At 39.9% G+C, this 16,827-nt stretch overlaps 1 protein-coding gene across 1 annotated transcript in view; it reads left to right on the top strand.

Annotated features, from left to right (window-relative positions):
* The first annotated feature begins 1,421 nt into the window (after positions 1–1,421).
* Positions 1,422–16,827, top strand: part of grm1a (glutamate receptor, metabotropic 1a) — a 34,775-nt gene continuing 19,369 nt past the window's right edge. The window contains exons 1-2 of the mRNA XM_028604630.1: positions 1,422–2,124; positions 5,277–5,526. Coding sequence (XP_028460431.1) covers positions 1,422–2,124; positions 5,277–5,526 — 953 coding nt within the window. The remainder of the gene's footprint in view (positions 2,125–5,276; positions 5,527–16,827) is intronic.

The raw sequence follows: 16,827 nt of genomic DNA, 5'->3' as shown, positions 1-16,827 counted from the left end.
TGAGGTCATTCTCATGGAGATGTAATAAACCAACAGCCAACTATCTTGCACAGAAGCTCAAATGCTCCACTGTTATGATTTGTATAATGTATTATACATGACGGCAGATTTCGATTTTCTCCCTGTCCTTTTCACCTTAGATAAAACATTGCAGGTCTTGCATGTTTTAAAGACGTGCATGCATAAGAGGTAGAATACTGTAGAAAAGGCGATGGTTGCGGAGGATCTTCATGTTCACGTCTCGAGTTGAGAGCGAGAGAACGAGAGAGAGGGGGGTAAGAGAGAGAGAAGGAGAGAGAGAGAGAGAGAGAGAGAGAGAGAGAGAGAGAGAGAGAGAGACAGATGATACAGCCGAGGACCACGCGCTACAGAAGACTGACTAAGGCACGCGACATGTCTCAAGGATTCAGGTAAGTTTTGATGCAACAGACTCAGAAAAAATCTGCTTAAAATATGTATGATGTAAATAGGAAAATGAAAAAGATAGATAGAGAAAAGCTCATATTGGCTATTGAGAACAGACTCACGTTATGCTTTCTTCTGCTGAATGATATATGCTTAGTTCGTGTATTATTATTTATTAATATTATCATTAGATTATTTTTTGTAATATTATTATCAACCGATGCTACCTTAGGCTGCACGGCAGATAAGAAGAAAAATGTACGGCGTTTGTCTTACATCCATCCTCATGTAGAATTCAAATAGGAGTCGACTGTGGAAGGATGCTAGTTTCTCGGCTTTATTAGAAACTAGCTGTGTTAAATCGTGAAGAATGTGTCTGTGAGAGGATGACGAGCCCAGGCAACAGTCCCAAATACGTCCTTGTAACGTGTTTGGAAAGCGCGCTGTCCACGGTGCTGAAATCTGGTTCCTGCCTGATTTTCTCAATGGGCAGCGAGCACAGGACTTCCAGCCTCTCCCGGTACTGGCTATTTGTATAAAACACGATTCCTTGAGACATTTTAAAGTACCTGGCTGCTCCCACCAGAGCTAACCACATGCATGGTGGGGCAATTCCCAGTGGATAGCAGTCCGGTTAAGCTACTACTGCCCCCTGATCAGGTGGGTGTGAGTTAAATGCCTTGCTCAAAGGCACATCGATGGTAGCTATAAGAGAGGCATGAGCACTGTTGCCAGCTGCAGGAATGTAAAAGGGCGTTGATGGAAAGGAGCATGCGTGCTTAGTCAACTATTCCCACATAACACTGAGGCACATCTGGCATCGTTTCTCTCAGCTTACATGTCACAGCAGCTTGTCTCATTTCTCTGCAGGTGCGCGAGGATATGCCCCGGGTGTCGTGCTCACAGATCCTGGTCGCTGGGATAAACGTGGATGTAGCCTATTGACAGACAGCAGATAGTATGCCTGCACAGTTGGTACGCCTCACGCAATGTGGCACAATATGGCATGCGTAAAGATGGGTCTCTTCGCTCTCCTGTGTCTCCCCACGTTTTTCTTCCGTGTCCTCGTGCTCTCCCACAGCAGCAGCATCAATGAGCGGTCGGCGGTGCCTCGCGCCGTGGTCCGCTCCGTGGCTCGTATGGATGGAGACGTGATCATCGGTGCGCTCTTCTCCGTCCACCACCAGCCGTCTGCGGAGAAAGTGGCTGAGCGGAAGTGCGGGGACGTCCGCGAGCAGTATGGCATCCAAAGGGTGGAGGCCATGTTCCACACGTTGGACCGGATCAACGCTGATCCGAACCTGCTCCCCAATATTAGCCTGGGCTGTGAGATCCGAGACTCTTGCTGGCACTCCTCTGTGGCCCTGGAGCAGAGCATCGAGTTCATCCGGGACTCCCTCATCTCCATCCGGGATGATAAGGACGGGTCCAAATGGTGCATTGACGGCACCCCGTCCCACCAGCCTCCACCGTCTAAGAAACCCATTGCAGGAGTGATCGGACCGGGATCCAGCTCTGTGGCCATTCAGGTGCAGAACCTCCTGCAGCTCTTCAACATTCCGCAGATCGGCTACTCTGCCACCAGCATCGACCTGAGTGACAAGACTCTGTTCAAGTACTTCTTGAGGGTCGTGGCCTCAGACACCCTCCAGGCCCGGGCCATGCTAGATATTGTCAAGCGGTACAACTGGACCTATGTATCTGCAGTGCACACTGAGGGTGAGACCCCTATCACTGTCCTCTCTTAGTGGAAAATCACCATAATGTGCCATCAGCCATGTTGTCTGTTAGTCTGGTAGTGGATGAAAGTGAGTTTATAGTGTATGTCCCCCATCATCAATTATGGAATCTTAATTACCCATAGCATCACTACAATGTTTTCGTTGATTGAAGTTTGAGAGAGACACATACATTCCATATTTTATGCTATTATTTTGAAAATAGTCAGGATTATATATTATAGACTTTATAGTCTCGTTGGGAAGAATTGTTTGGTATCTGTAAATTATAGTGTGGTCTAGACCTATTCTATCTGTAAAGTGTTCCGAGATAACTTCTGTTATGATTTGACACTATAAATAAAATTGAATTGAAATTTAGTTGCATTTAAAGAGATTCTGGGCATTTGATGGAGTGACTTAAATTTGAGATATTCTGGGAAACCTGGAAAGATAACTACATATTTTATGGTAAACCACTGGCTAATAAAATAATAATTTGATAAAATGACAAACAAAATGTTTGTGGACCAACTAAATGGAGGGTTTTGGGGCCTACATCCTCAAACAATCCCACTTCCATGTTTGTCACTTAAGAAGAACTGAATACCAATGAAATGTAGTCACTCCTTTACAACTCTATGTACAGTATCTGCCTGTCTCAGTGTGTGGCTCTCATGCTTTTTAGAGCAGACATGTGCATACGTACGTATATCTTCATTAGGATTTTTATGCAGTTGTCTGGAGTTGGAGGGTGTATGGACATTGCTTCAAGCATCTTCCCACACATCCTATGCATCATCATACATATGTGTTTGCATTTGTTAAATAACCTGCACTAGGATATTGACTGTAGAGTGTACGTTGAGTAAACATTGGCTGGTCTCTCCTTTGTTTCTTTGAGAAATAGTCTATATTGATTGTGGAACCAAAGTTGGAGGTTCTTGGCTGTGTTATTAGAGTCCTCAAAGGAAGTTTTAAAAGTCAGTATCTAGCCAAACACATGAGGGACCATTTAAGCATTAACAATGTATGTGTATCTTTTGGAAATGTTAAATTAATTCCATGGTTAAGGCTGGGATGAAAAATTACATGAATGTTTTAAATTTCACCAGATACATAAATGTCTTATCTCCACAGAAACCCTAGCAATAATAGCATTCGGTTTTTTACCACTTTTTTCTTTTTGATAACTCTTATGCTAATTTGTTCAGCCTAACAGCACAACAGTGTATTATGTTGGAGACATGAGGTAAAAGGAAGAGAGGGTTTGGGTAGAAAGAGTAATTACTGTGAAGTGAATTATGTCTATAGTTTTTCATTGATGTCTTAGTGAAATACATTCATTGATGTGCACCCAAAATATGACTGCTAGCGACATTACCCAGCATCCCCCCCTTGAGAAGCTGTGGACTCATGGGGAGCGTGAAACATCTTTGGAAAGTCCTATAATAGTCAGGTGTTGGAGCGGGGCTTTGACACAGGTTGCTATCAGATACTGTAGATGAAGAGAGGGAGTTAGGGAGCTGTAGTACCTGGGGACATTACTAGGTGGCGTCAGCTGTCTGACCTTCAACATACAGGAGGTGCCTCTGGGACTGAAGTCATAATTTAAGAGTAATGAAACAACAGTCAGGGGAAGAATGGATTTGATTGCCAGCAACATCATTTACTCAACAGGCTACAGTGCGAGTGATAAAGTTAGGATACTTTACAAAAATGTTTAAAGTACAAACTTGTAAGATTTAATTGGAATTAAATTAGTTTTTTTTTTCTTTTACAGGCAGACATTCTGTAAATGTAAATCCTTACACTGACTATAGGTTCAGTTTTGTCAGAGACAACAGAGACGTTTGGAGCCACAGTAAATGTTTCTAACTGAGACTTCACATCCTAATTTGGCTGACCTTTGAGGAGTTGTATGTAAATCCACTCTATCTTTAGTTATTTCTGAAAAAGTGGTCACGACTGGCTTAAGCTCATGAGTTTTCTCTCCCCGCCACCTTAGACAAGTTATGAATGCAGCTTGTTCCCGTAGCAACAGCTACGGCTGTGAAATTGCATAAATTACCTGTCCCGATTATCATCAGTCTGGTAGGGATACTCAAAGCAGGTTTTTGGTAGTCACTGTCAAATGGGCTGTCAACTAATGCACCACCACCCACCTGTCTCACAGTCTAGATGGAAAGAGTAAAATAATTGGATATCATTATTTCCATTTACCAGTGGGGGAGTGAAATGAGGCAACTGAAAATATCATCAAAGGACTATTGGAAAACCAACACATGGGCCCATTGTGTGCCAGAGTAAATGCATTACTGTGATGCCTATTTCAGCTGCTCTATAAAGCCATGCCACACACAGATAGAGTTTTCGTTTTTCATCACTCATATAACAGGAAAGCGGCATTAGAGGCCCCCAGGAACCTGGCCTCTCAACAATGCATTTGCACAACAAATGTTCTCAGATTGTTATGGATAGGGGCTACTAATTTCCTTTTGACAAAATGCACACACTCACACACGCATGGACGCGCACACAGACACATGTTCAAGCATGCACAAGTGATTGGATTGCCTGTGTAATCCAGCTCTCATTCCAAAGAGCTGTGGGCTTTATCAACAATTCAGATCGAGGAAATAGAAGATTTAGACTCACACACAAACAGCTTTGCAGGGCCCTTGATTGGGATAGTGTGCAGTTAAACAAGGATAGCTGTCATCATCCCTTTTGGCTTTGATTGCAATCAGTAGCCAGTAAACTCTGTGACACTCATTAAGAGAGGATCAGACCTTCATCTCAGTCAGGATTTGACGCACTAAACAAAATTAACATCATTGTAATAATTAGAAATGTATGGTTGAAAGCATTTATGTTTTCGGAAGTAACAAGGCATGTAATGCTTTGTTATCACAAAAACATTGATTGTTTCACTTATAATAAAGAAACAATGCCTCATATTTTGAGCTCATAATTAGTGAAAATGCCACAGCCAGTGTATTATCCATATCCACAAAGGCTAATTTAAAAAAACGGTGAAAATACACTTTACAAGGATAATGTTTTATTGTTTAATTCCAGTAAGGTTGGAATGTTTTCCATCTGAATTCTCACTATTTAATAATCTTAATCTATTTTCTTCATCAACTACAGGAAACTATGGGGAGAGTGGCATGGAGGCTTTCAAGGAGCTGGCCTCTCAGGAAGGCTTATGCATCGCCCACTCGGACAAGATCTACAGTAACGCAGGGGAAAAGCACTTTGATCGCCTTCTGAGGAAACTACGGGAGCGTCTACCCAAAGCTCGTGTAGTGGTGTGTTTCTGTGAAGGCATGACTGTACGAGGTCTCCTGATGGCCATGAGGAGACTTGGGGTGTTCGGGGAGTTCCTCCTCATCGGAAGGTATGGATGTGGTTTTTATTTTACCTTCTGATTCACAGTTGAGAGCATCTCACTGGATGGCAAGAAATCAGTTTACAGGCTGGAAGGCTGGGATATGCTGTGTTGTCTTTCTGATGTACATGTCACCAAGGCAACCAAGAAGAATTAGACCTCATACCATTAGCACTGAATAAAAATGTTCTCCAGCAATGAATAATTGGTATTTCTGTCACAGACACAAAACTAGAGAGGAAAACAATGCCTCTAGTCCATTATCTCCCTTTGGGCTGTCTCTTATTTGCCTTTTTAAGTAATTCTGCTTTTAGCAATCAAAGAGATGCATACACATCTATTTGTGCATGTAAATACCATATTGACTCAACCTGAATTGTAAAGATCTTTCCTTTTTGTGATTGATTTTCACTCCATCTCTTCCTCTCCATTTTCCCCCTCTTCCCCTCTTTCTCTATCTGTTAGTCAATGTTGAGTGACAGTGACTGACTCTAACTACGATCTTAGTCATTACAAAAGAGCAAGAGTCGTCTCACACACTTATACAGCGGCACATTACACCATGAAATAGCCCTGAAGGAACATTCACACTTGTCAGTAAAAGTCAAAGAAACGTTGATGCTACTTTTCAGTTCATCCGTGCAATATTTTCCCCCAATCATTTCAGTGAGGGAGGAGGCTTTTTTGGCACCGGCCTATTGTAGGGCAGTTGTCCACCATGTGTTAAATGAAGAGGACATTAATAAGACAGCGAACGATGACCGAGACTTGTAGCCCAGCTAAGCAGTATTCGTTGGAGATTTGCATGAACACTGCGTGAGTGCAGGTCAAATTTTCAGGAAGAACCTGAGAGACAAAATACAGAGTAACTTCCATTTTTACTCTTTGTTTACTCATTTAATTGTTCGGATTTTGGCTCATATCCCCCTGAATGTTCAAAGACATTACATACCTAAAAAGATGTGCATGCGAAAAGTAATTTTATGATGACTTATGGGCAATTTGTTTTTGAGCCTTTTTGGTTTTTTGGGCCGCATTTTCAAGAGTTTTTAACAATGCACAGTCTGGAGTAATATGTACAATGCATAAGATGTAAAAGAATTATTTTGTTTTACCTGGTTAAAGAAAAGGGTACGAGATGAACAATTCAATGTTTAAACTACAATAATGTGTAAAGTATTAACAGCAGGGTTTTAAAGATACAGTGGTAGTCATGTATTATGTGTAGTGAGGTTGTTGTCTTCCTCTTTAATGGATTTCTCCCCGTGTGTTTGTTGTTTGTTAATAAAAAACAGGTGTGTTTAGAAAGAATAAATACAGTAAGATTTTTACCATTGATGTTCAAATTAGATCGTCAAAAATGATTTATTTGGAGTCAATCATTCTGTACGTACACCATCCTGATGCTGGCACTATGTGTATTAATCCTCAGCTAAAAATAGTCACCAACAAATGTGCTATTTACACCTGTTGGAGTAACATTTGCCAAAAAGGCTGGGTAACTTCAGGAAGTCAGCCTCTTTTTTTAAAAAATGAAAAAAAAGAAACTATATATTTGTAAGCAGTTTATAGATTTCCAGCTTCAGTGTGAACCAATAGGCTTTAAGCTGAGAGCTGCAGGGTAGGGAAGTCGGAAAGCATTGCGGTACAAATTAAAAAATTTTTTTTCTTTTTGTCTTGGGATCTTTTGACAGTAAGAAAAATGCAGAAAACCTTAAAAGTTTCTTGTTAAATAGCTACAGTATCTAAAATATGTGAGCAAGGACACCTTGTTGTGTTAGATAAAATCTGACTTAATTTCTTTCTATGTACACACATACAGAAAACTTCAAAGTGAAGACAAGTGCTGCTCTTGGCAGCCTCCATTTATGTTATATGTGTTATATTCGATGCATACGTGCATATTTAAGTTCTTGGCAGGGGAAGGCACTCTTTCTTTTCAGATGCAGAACATGCCTTTTAAATTATCCATTATAATGACACTCTAGGGTTACATTCCTTCCCATGTCTCTCCTTTTCTTTTTCCTCTATAGGAGATGGGAAAGTGGGTCTTTTTTTAGCTTTTGTGGAAGTCTCCATGGGCGGAGGAAAGGATTTTGGGTCAGAGAGAGAGAGAGAGAGAGAGAGAGAGAGAGAGAGAGAGAGAGAGAGAGAGAGAGAGAGAGAGAGAGAGAGAGAGAGAGAGAGAGAGAGAGAGTAAAAATGATGTTGGGCCAACACAGATGCCAAACCATGTGTGTGTTTCCTGGCATGTAGTGGACAACTGAATGAGGCTGTCAGACAGGTATAATCTCATCAAAGGGGAGCTTGTTTTCTCTTAATTCATGCTTTCGTCTCTAAAGAAGCCTCTTTTGTGAAGTGTGTGTGTGTGTGTGTGTGTGTGTGTGTGTGTGTGTTTGTGTTGAGTAAAGTACACAAGGATAGACAAAGAGTGAATGAAATAAAGTGCCAGAGCAAGAAGAGTACTAACAAGCCAATCTGTTGTTCTTACATTTAACATCTAACGCACTGGCTACTCAGTCTCTCTTTTATTACTGCAAATGCCAAAGTCTGTTGTCAACAAAAAGATATTAAAAAGGCCACTGAAAGACAGACAATTTGCAACTGAAGTCTTTTGCACCTTTTTGACTTTTATGCTGCTGTAATCAATATTTTTATATTAACAATGCATTAAATGACTGTGTTTGTGAAAGGGGTCACTCGTACCCACAGAGAATTATCTCTGCAGTTCCCCTCAGCTCTACGAAGCATTTAAATGTCTTTCGCTGTTATGGTGTTACGACAGTACCTGTCCAGCACCAAACAGACAAAGTTAGCAACTAGCTGGTGAACATGGAGCGTTATTCATTGGGTGGCCAGAAACACAACTCCAAATTAATACTAATGTTGCTCTCTGTCTGCTGGATGTATAAATAGTCAACTGTTTGCTGACATCACCATCATCATCATCATCATCATCACCATATCAACTTAAAACGGTAATACTATGTAAATGTTGTGTTTACAGCATGTTTCCACTGTCTTAGATTTGCTAAAAATCAGCTAATACAGGTTTAAACAATGAACTTGTGCTGTCTGGTGCTTGCAGATTTTGTTCAATCAAGAAACACATACATATGTAATGGTAAAAACATAATTTCCATTATTTTTAAACTGTTTAGAGAAAATCCCGCACACTGACCTGATGAAGGTCTGAGACCAAAACGTTGTATTTTTCTAAATGAATTATTGCTTGCGTAATGGTCAGTGTGCGGGATGTTCTCTAAACAATTTTTTATCTGCTGCTTTTGATCGTGTCCTACGCACCTGTCCGACAAAAGAGGTGTGCAAAAAGTTTTCTTACATTATTTTTAAACAAAAAAACATCAATTACTGTGCAGCACTACAATTTCACAACAGTGTACTCTCTGGTATCACAACAGATCACAATTGGGAAGGGTCTTAATATAGGCTGCATTACATTTAGCATGAGTCAACTACAATGTTGATAAAAATTAAAAGTTGACTTTTTACCCTGAGAAAAGTCATCATATACATATTTAAAACCCACATGGCTACAATCATGCCAGAACAAGCAAAATGTGCCAGGAACAGGGTGATCACAACATAACTTAAATTAACTTTCGATTACAATATTCCCATCAGTCCAATCTGCGTAATAATTTAAATGTCAAAGCACCATACCAAAATGCAAATGGCAGTGTGTTTTTTTCACCACATCTCATATGTGAAGATGCTCATAGAACACCACAGAGGCAGACAGAAACACTATACAGCAGTAGCTACATAAACTACAAGTAGACATGCAGAGAGTTTTCAATCCAAGAGCTTTTGTTTTAGCTCTTCAGCTAACCTGCTCTTCAGACGAGAGCCAGGTGTGGCAGCGTGCTCGACCCACTTTATCCCTGACCTGCAGACTCTACTCTGCGTCACTTCAACACTTTACATCTACTCTGCTTTGCTATTGTCAGTCAACAGGGCTCTAGTCTTTTTCTCTCTGTGATGTCAGTCATGATTTTGCCAATAAGCGCCTCTATTACCCTACAACTGCACACACGCACATGAGAGGCTAAATTTATTCCATGCATACACTCCATACATAGATTATCCACTTCATTTCAATCAGGAATACATTGATTTCCATCTTCTTGTTGTGTTCAAGTACATTTCAAAGTGATTCTGTTTCATCTGCTTAGGCACATGGATGTAGGCTTAGTCAGAATGGAGCAGGAAGCACAGGAAGTGTATTATATAACCTCCGTTATTTTTTAAGAACACAAAATGATTGTATGGCTGAGCTGGAAGATGGTTGGTGAGCAGATTAGGAGAGTCAGTCAATTCTGCAATAGGAAAGTTAAAGATAGAGAGGAGTAGACTTTGGATTTGACTGTGGAGTCCTGCTGGTCTGTCTTCAGATTAAGGCACCGCATCATGAGAGATTTAACAAAGACTGACAAAGAGAGATGAAGGTAGAGGCAGAGAGAGACGGGGAGGAGATAAGAAAGCTAGGTTGGGAGTAGATCGCAACTGATCTGGTGAAAACCCAAGTTTTAGTTTTTACATTTCTAGACAGGTTGAAGGATGACATGCTTCTCAATAGGCTAAGAAATTCTTCCACTTCTCAGGCCCATAAAACAAGACCTTTTGGACCCTTGTCTATCAGGAACAAAGGTACAGTAGAAGTAGCATGGCGTTTCCATGGCACCGCAACACCTCACATGGAGGAGTTTGAGATGGATAGATGGGTCAGTAAAGCTTTGTTGAAACTTAAAGTCAAAACTGTACTAATCAATATTTTAATATATTACGTTGGATAAAACGGCTATGTGTGATGTGAGAGGTGACGCTTGTATGCCTGTACGAACATACGTCATTTCCAGCCACACTTGTTTTTAGCACAAAAACCTAGAGAGTCTAAAGAGGCAGATATTTCCCTCTGGAGTCGGTAGAAACAAAAAAAAAAACAGAAACAGAGAAAATATTGGACCTACATTCATCCGGTGGCCAACTTCAAATGAATGCTAATGTTGCTCTCTGTCTGCTGGATGTTTGACTAGTCAACTGTCCCCATACAACAATTCCTAATATAACGGTAAAAAAAGTTATGCAACACGAGCGATCATTGGAAAAGTTTGTGGTTTGGGTTAAAATAAGTACCTTTTGTTATGTAATTTAAATATGTGACGATAGTTACAGTAAGTGCGTAAATTATGTAACAAAAGTAAGTTCAAATAAACGTTTTGCTTTTACACAGGACACGAACAGCGGTCTCCTGGGTGAAAGCCCTGTGTTTGTTTGACCTATCCCTCCCTGCGCAGACTTTGTTGCTCTCTATACTTCGTCAGCCTTGCCCATCCTGGCTCACCATTACGTGGGTTATATACAACTAATATAGTGCATTACTTTTGGTAGGTATAAGTATGAACAGTAAATGAGAACAGCTTGAACAAGTTCACCTTAGCAAGTTTGAAGCTTGTTGTGCTGCCCTCCAGTAGACAAAAATATCATGCAGGTTTAATAAAGTAGTTAAATACCAAAACCTCAACATAGCCGTATTACCAAAAGGTTATATGAATCATTTTTGTAATGTGTTATGGTATATTTGGTATGGACAAATATTCTCACCCTGCCAATAGGTGTGTCAGATCAGTAAACCCTCATCTATGTTGTTTTGGAATGCAAAAAAATCTACGTACTGTATGTTGTTGTCTAGTTTGGAGGACTTGTTGCATATAACACATTGGATAATCTCATAAAAGCATTGTCAAAAAAGAGATGTCATCTGATAAAGCTTGTAATTGGAGCCTGGGGAAGTTGATGTATTTGTGCATGTACGAAGCAATTTTTTAAGGAAATGTACAAAGTGTTGCTTTACCTTTCATAAACTATCAAAGACGTAATTCAGTGTATGGCAGTTCCATGACAAATGACAAAAAACCTTGCCAAAATAAATTATCACATAATGCCTTTACATTTTTTTTCTCAAAGCCTCTTTGAAGTTGGTATAGCTTTTCACCCAATGCGTTTAGGACATAACTCAGAAATCAGTCTCACCATAGGGAGGAATAATTTTAATGTCCACTGAAAAGCAAGCAACAGCTACAGGAATGTAATACACACTATGAGCTGAAAATATGTATGAAAATAAAATCATTGTTCCACTTCATCCTCAGAACAGCCTGTCTTTTGAGTCCAGCCACACAACTTGTAGAGGAGTAGAGTTATTTCCCATTAAGCTTGAACAGGAAGTTAGTGTGTGGACCAGTGTGAGCTACACAGACTGCCCTTGATGCAGTAAAATGGCCACAGACTCCATGCCTGTTATTTGACCACAGAGAGCAATACACACAATGACTCCCAGGAGATTGCAGCCAATATTATTACAGATCCACCCCCACCATGTTGCTGTTAGTGAGCTGTGACCAGTGCTCAAGAGTGTCTTTTTGCTGAAGCAGTTGCTCCATTTATAGATTATGTTTGTCGAGATCTTTTACCCCGTCACAGAGTTAATGTTGCACTTTAAAAAAGAAAAAGCAACCCAGGCACCAATATTTGGCCCTTGAAAATCTGTTAGGTACTTCTAAATCTCCTAAAACAATATATTTGTGTTTTACAGCTAACTGTATAACCAATTACATAACAGATGTAAATGTAAATGTACAAACAGCTACAGTATCTGATGCACATTGGGCACAGTATTCACCACTGGAAGTCTAGAGTATAATCATTAAGAAGTTTAGAACAAGCTGTCGCTCCCTGCCAACAATTCTATCAGTAGTACCATTACATACCTATTTTTAAAATCCCTGTGGCTTCTTTGACATTTGTGCTGTCAAGTACACCACACCCAGCTACATGTAAAACTAAAACTTACTAATCTTTTTACTTCATCTGTAAATTGCAGATGTGGCTATTGAGGGCAAACAAAACAATCAAAAGAATGCACAGATTTTGCAAAAAGGCCAAAGAAAAGTGTCCACAATTGCTTTCAGGTCTCCAGGTCATGCTAACTCAAAGTGAAGGTGACACACGGCTTTACTGCTGATAGCTGCAAAATAGGAATCATTCATAAAATGGGTTTTCAAATTGTCAGTGAATGTAACAGAATAGGTCTGTGAGCTGACAGGAATGCAGTGTGTGTTTTAACTAAAGTTTCCCTGAGGCAAATCCCATTAAATTCTCTTGCAGTTAAACTGAGTATTACAGTAAATATCTGAATACTGACTAAATTTCCACATCCTCAGTGATATAAAGAAATTGCCATGAAATAGTTTTTTCAGCCTTGAAAGTTAGATATACATGTATTGTACAGTGTCTTTTGTTATCACTCCCTCTCTGCCTGTTCCCCATCACCATAGTTTCTAAATAGCAGCAGGGAGTGAACCCACCTACCCATTATCCTGCCTGCTAGCTCTCTTGCAATTAGCAGTATTCACTTTCTCTCTCTCCCTTTAACGTTGCTTGAATCATTTGCATACGCTGCTTTTCCACATGTAACACTCATTTCTGCCCCAGTCTTACACACACAGTTTTGGTCTGGGTCCCATTTTGAATGCTTGCTTCTTGTTTTATTTCATTTTATTCCTGACAAAATGGACACTGAGACAAGAATGTAGATGTTCTTGTGTTCTTGGCCTGGCACAAGTCGTTAGCACGGTATGACTGTGTCTTTTGAGGTGCAAAGAAAGCTGTGACCCCATATTGTATGTGTCGCATGCATTTCTGCATTTGGCTGTCCTATTCGATTTCCTGTAACAAGAGGACTCAGGTTTTGCTCTGAGCTTGAATAAATGAAACGTTTAGGGCGCCTGAGAGAGGGAGAGAGAGAGGGGAGTTGTGGTGCTACACATTTAGCTGCCTTTTTCCTGTCATCTCTAAGGCTTTCATCTCCTACCCATCTCAGGAAGGAGAGCGCGGAGGATGTGGAATTTTGCCTATTGACTTGCAAGTAATTTGGCAAATACCGGGGCATGAGCAAAAAGAGACCTTATCTCTGGCAACAGCACTGGCAACAACGCCATCCAGAATTGTAGATGTACAAGGGGTTAGGACTAGATTTTTGTTTCTCGGCTTTGGTTTTATCCATCCTTCAGAAATTCTTCTGAATCAAACATTAAAAGATATATTCAGATTTATGAAAACTGTTTGGATAACAAGATCAAGGAAGTTTGAGGGTGCAGAAAAGGATCTCCATTTAGTAGTTGATGGACAATTTCAAGCTTTAATGCTTTACATATTCCTAATAAAGAATTTCTCACATACTACAGGACTGTGTTTAGCCCCAATTTACAGGCAGGTTTTTCCTGACCATCTACAATTCTCCTCTTCCCCTTTTCAGGATTATCTTTAGATGTCTGTGGCGTGATCCCCATAACTCCCAATGTGCTACACTCCCTTGCTATAGGCTCACTCTCCAGAAACACACTGTCTTTTGTTAAGCTTCCAGTGAGCGCACAATAGCGACTGATACATTATGAATGTAAGGAAGAGAGAAAGTGTGGTGGGCAGTAGATGGGTGTGCTGGGACTGAGACAAAAAAGCAGATGAGGAGTGATGTCGAGCACCGAGCCTCCATCTTTACGTTATTCTCTCTGTGCGACATTATTCTGTCCTTTTGACCCTCTGCACGAAAGCAATCTTCATACAAGTTTAGTGAGAGTTTACTGGGGCACGTCATGCAGGAATCAAGCTCAATATAATTCTTGTTAGCAGGGCAGGATTTACTGTACCTCTGAAATGAAAGGCTTGTGTGCTGCTTGTGCTACAGTCACCATGGAGATTTTGTTTGGGCTCATGACAGAGTTGGTGTGATCGTCTCACTGCGGATCTGTCATTCAGTCTGTCAGCAGGGCTCCAAACACAATAGTCCCTTCTTGGGAAATATGGCCGACATCTGAAAAATTCCTCCCAGCAACAACAGCAACAAAGATTGTAATTATAAGATATGGACACACTGTCTACATTCATTCAGTCATGGAGCCCTGCTTGCGTTACTTGTACACACGTGGCTCTGGAAAGTATATTTAAGTTGAGTCGGGATTCATGATTGCATCTGTTTGTCTTCCATTGAGCAATGGAGCACAATAAGCTGCATATGAATATTTATAACACGCCTCTGATGTTAATTGAAAGCAGCCACACATTGTCAAGGACATCTCTCTCTTTCCAATTGATGCCTTGTGTTCCCTTGTGCAAGATGATGGGTGAATGACATTGGAGTGATCAAAAATAGCACGCTGGCTTTGCATCTGGACATAGATGTCACATCCTGATTCACAGAAGCTGAAATGCTTTCTTGTACAAACTAATATTGAATAACGTATGAAAACGTGCAAAATTGAAATGACAAACACAACACATCAGTTAGGATCTGCAACAACCAAATAGTCCTAAAACAATAAGAATTGAAATAGAAATGAATCAACAATATTTTTTAATAATCTAATTGTTTGTTTTCATGCAAAAATCACAAACATTCTCCGCTTTCAGCTTGTGAGGTTTTCTTGCTTTTTTTGTTTATTTTACAATATTGTTAATTAAATAACCTCACATTTTGGACAGGTGGTCGGTGGACTTGTGGTCCTACTAATACTACTAATACTAATACTACTAATACTACTAATAATACTAATATAACATAATGTTAAATAATGGTAGAGTGCACAGCGAATCCCAGATGCAGGAGCAGGAGAGGCAGCTTCTAAAAATGTAGGTTAATGATGCAAATATACCAAAATCATCAAAAAAATGGGGTATAGCAAAAATGTGTACAATTATATAAATACAGTAGTGCTGTTTACAGTAGGCTTCAGTGTTTAGTAAATCATTTTGAAATAGCGGACATTATTTTGTATCAGTTGTTTATGTTTATGCAGCTTTAGGTGGAGCTGTCATTTTTTGGTCTGTTTTTGTTCAGGTGGATATTTGCCTGACAAAGACTTTGCAGCCACAAATGTTGCATCATTACATTTTTGGGAGTTTGCAAAATTCAGTGAACTACCACTCATTTTCATTTCTAACATTTTAAATTATAAATAATTCATTGATTATTTAGAAAACAAGACATATTTGTCAATAATGTAAATACATTTTTGACATCAATGAAGTTTATACCTTCCCTTCCTTTAAGTGTAACTGAAAAATGGATCTTGTAGTTGTTATTATTGCAATAATGAGCAACAAAAATGCCAAAAAGGAACATGGAAGCATTTAAAATGTATGAGGCCTTAAACAGCCGTGCTCTAGCCTACCTTATGTAATGATTTTAACATTAAATTGACCAACTGATGATAACATTCTGTCATCCATCAGTCACTGCTACGGCTGATATTACATGCAGAGACTTTAACATGGGATTTAGTAGTGGATTGACGTTCCTTGGTGCTATAAAGCAAAAAGGATTTTCTCCCAGCAGTGTTTCCTGTCAACGTAGAGGAGACTGATCTCCCAACTCAAACTGGGGCATGATGAATTAGTAATTAGTATTAGTAATTTAGTAATTAGTAGCTTGGATGGGCTTTTAAAGGCTCCCCGGCTCACCCAGGGTCCTCTGTGTCACCTCAAGAGAGTCATGCTGCTGCCGCCATCTAGCTAACAAGCCAACACCACTTCTGTTTTAACTCCAGAGTTGCAGAAATAATGGAAATGGAGGAGAATGGGACTGTATGGAGAGAGAGAGAGAGAGAGAGAGAGAGAGAGAGAGAGAGAGAGAGAGAGAGAGAGAGAGAGAGAGAAAAGACAGTTTTTGAGATAGAACGTTAGTGTTTGGCTTACGAGAGACACCCCTGTATGAATATTTCTTCCACTGCCAGAGCAGTTTTTAATTAATTAAGGATGTTGTGCGATCATAATAAAGATACATGTAGAACAGAAAACAAAAAGAGCTCCTATTGGGTGAAATTCTTGCTCACAATTATGTACTGTGGGATCTGAGAGCTTCTTCCACCACTGAAAATGAGATAATTGGACAATGATCAAAAAGAGAAAGAGAAACAAGAAGTTATGATGGGATTAAATGAAGTGTGTGTGTGTGTGTGTGTGTGTGTGTGTGTGTGTGTGTGTGTGTTTTTAAGATCAAAGACCTATAGCCTGATTTTACTTTTAAGAATAATGTAATTCTAGCAATTAGACCGGTTGACATTCTAGTGAATGACAGACAGATTAAAAGTTTTTTCCATTAACTACCTGAACTTTTATTTCACTTGCACAGAGCAATTAGGAAACTCTTGACTACCCTATCCTCCTTTCCTCTTTTTAAAGTAACTCTTCTCATTCATCCTCCAGGGGAAACAGCGCATGTGATTAAATCTC

This window comes from Perca flavescens, chromosome 18 (genome assembly GCF_004354835.1).
Source record: "Perca flavescens isolate YP-PL-M2 chromosome 18, PFLA_1.0, whole genome shotgun sequence".
NCBI classification, from domain to species: Eukaryota; Metazoa; Chordata; class Actinopteri; order Perciformes; family Percidae; genus Perca; species Perca flavescens.
This window is presented reverse-complemented; position numbering and strand designations above follow the sequence as displayed.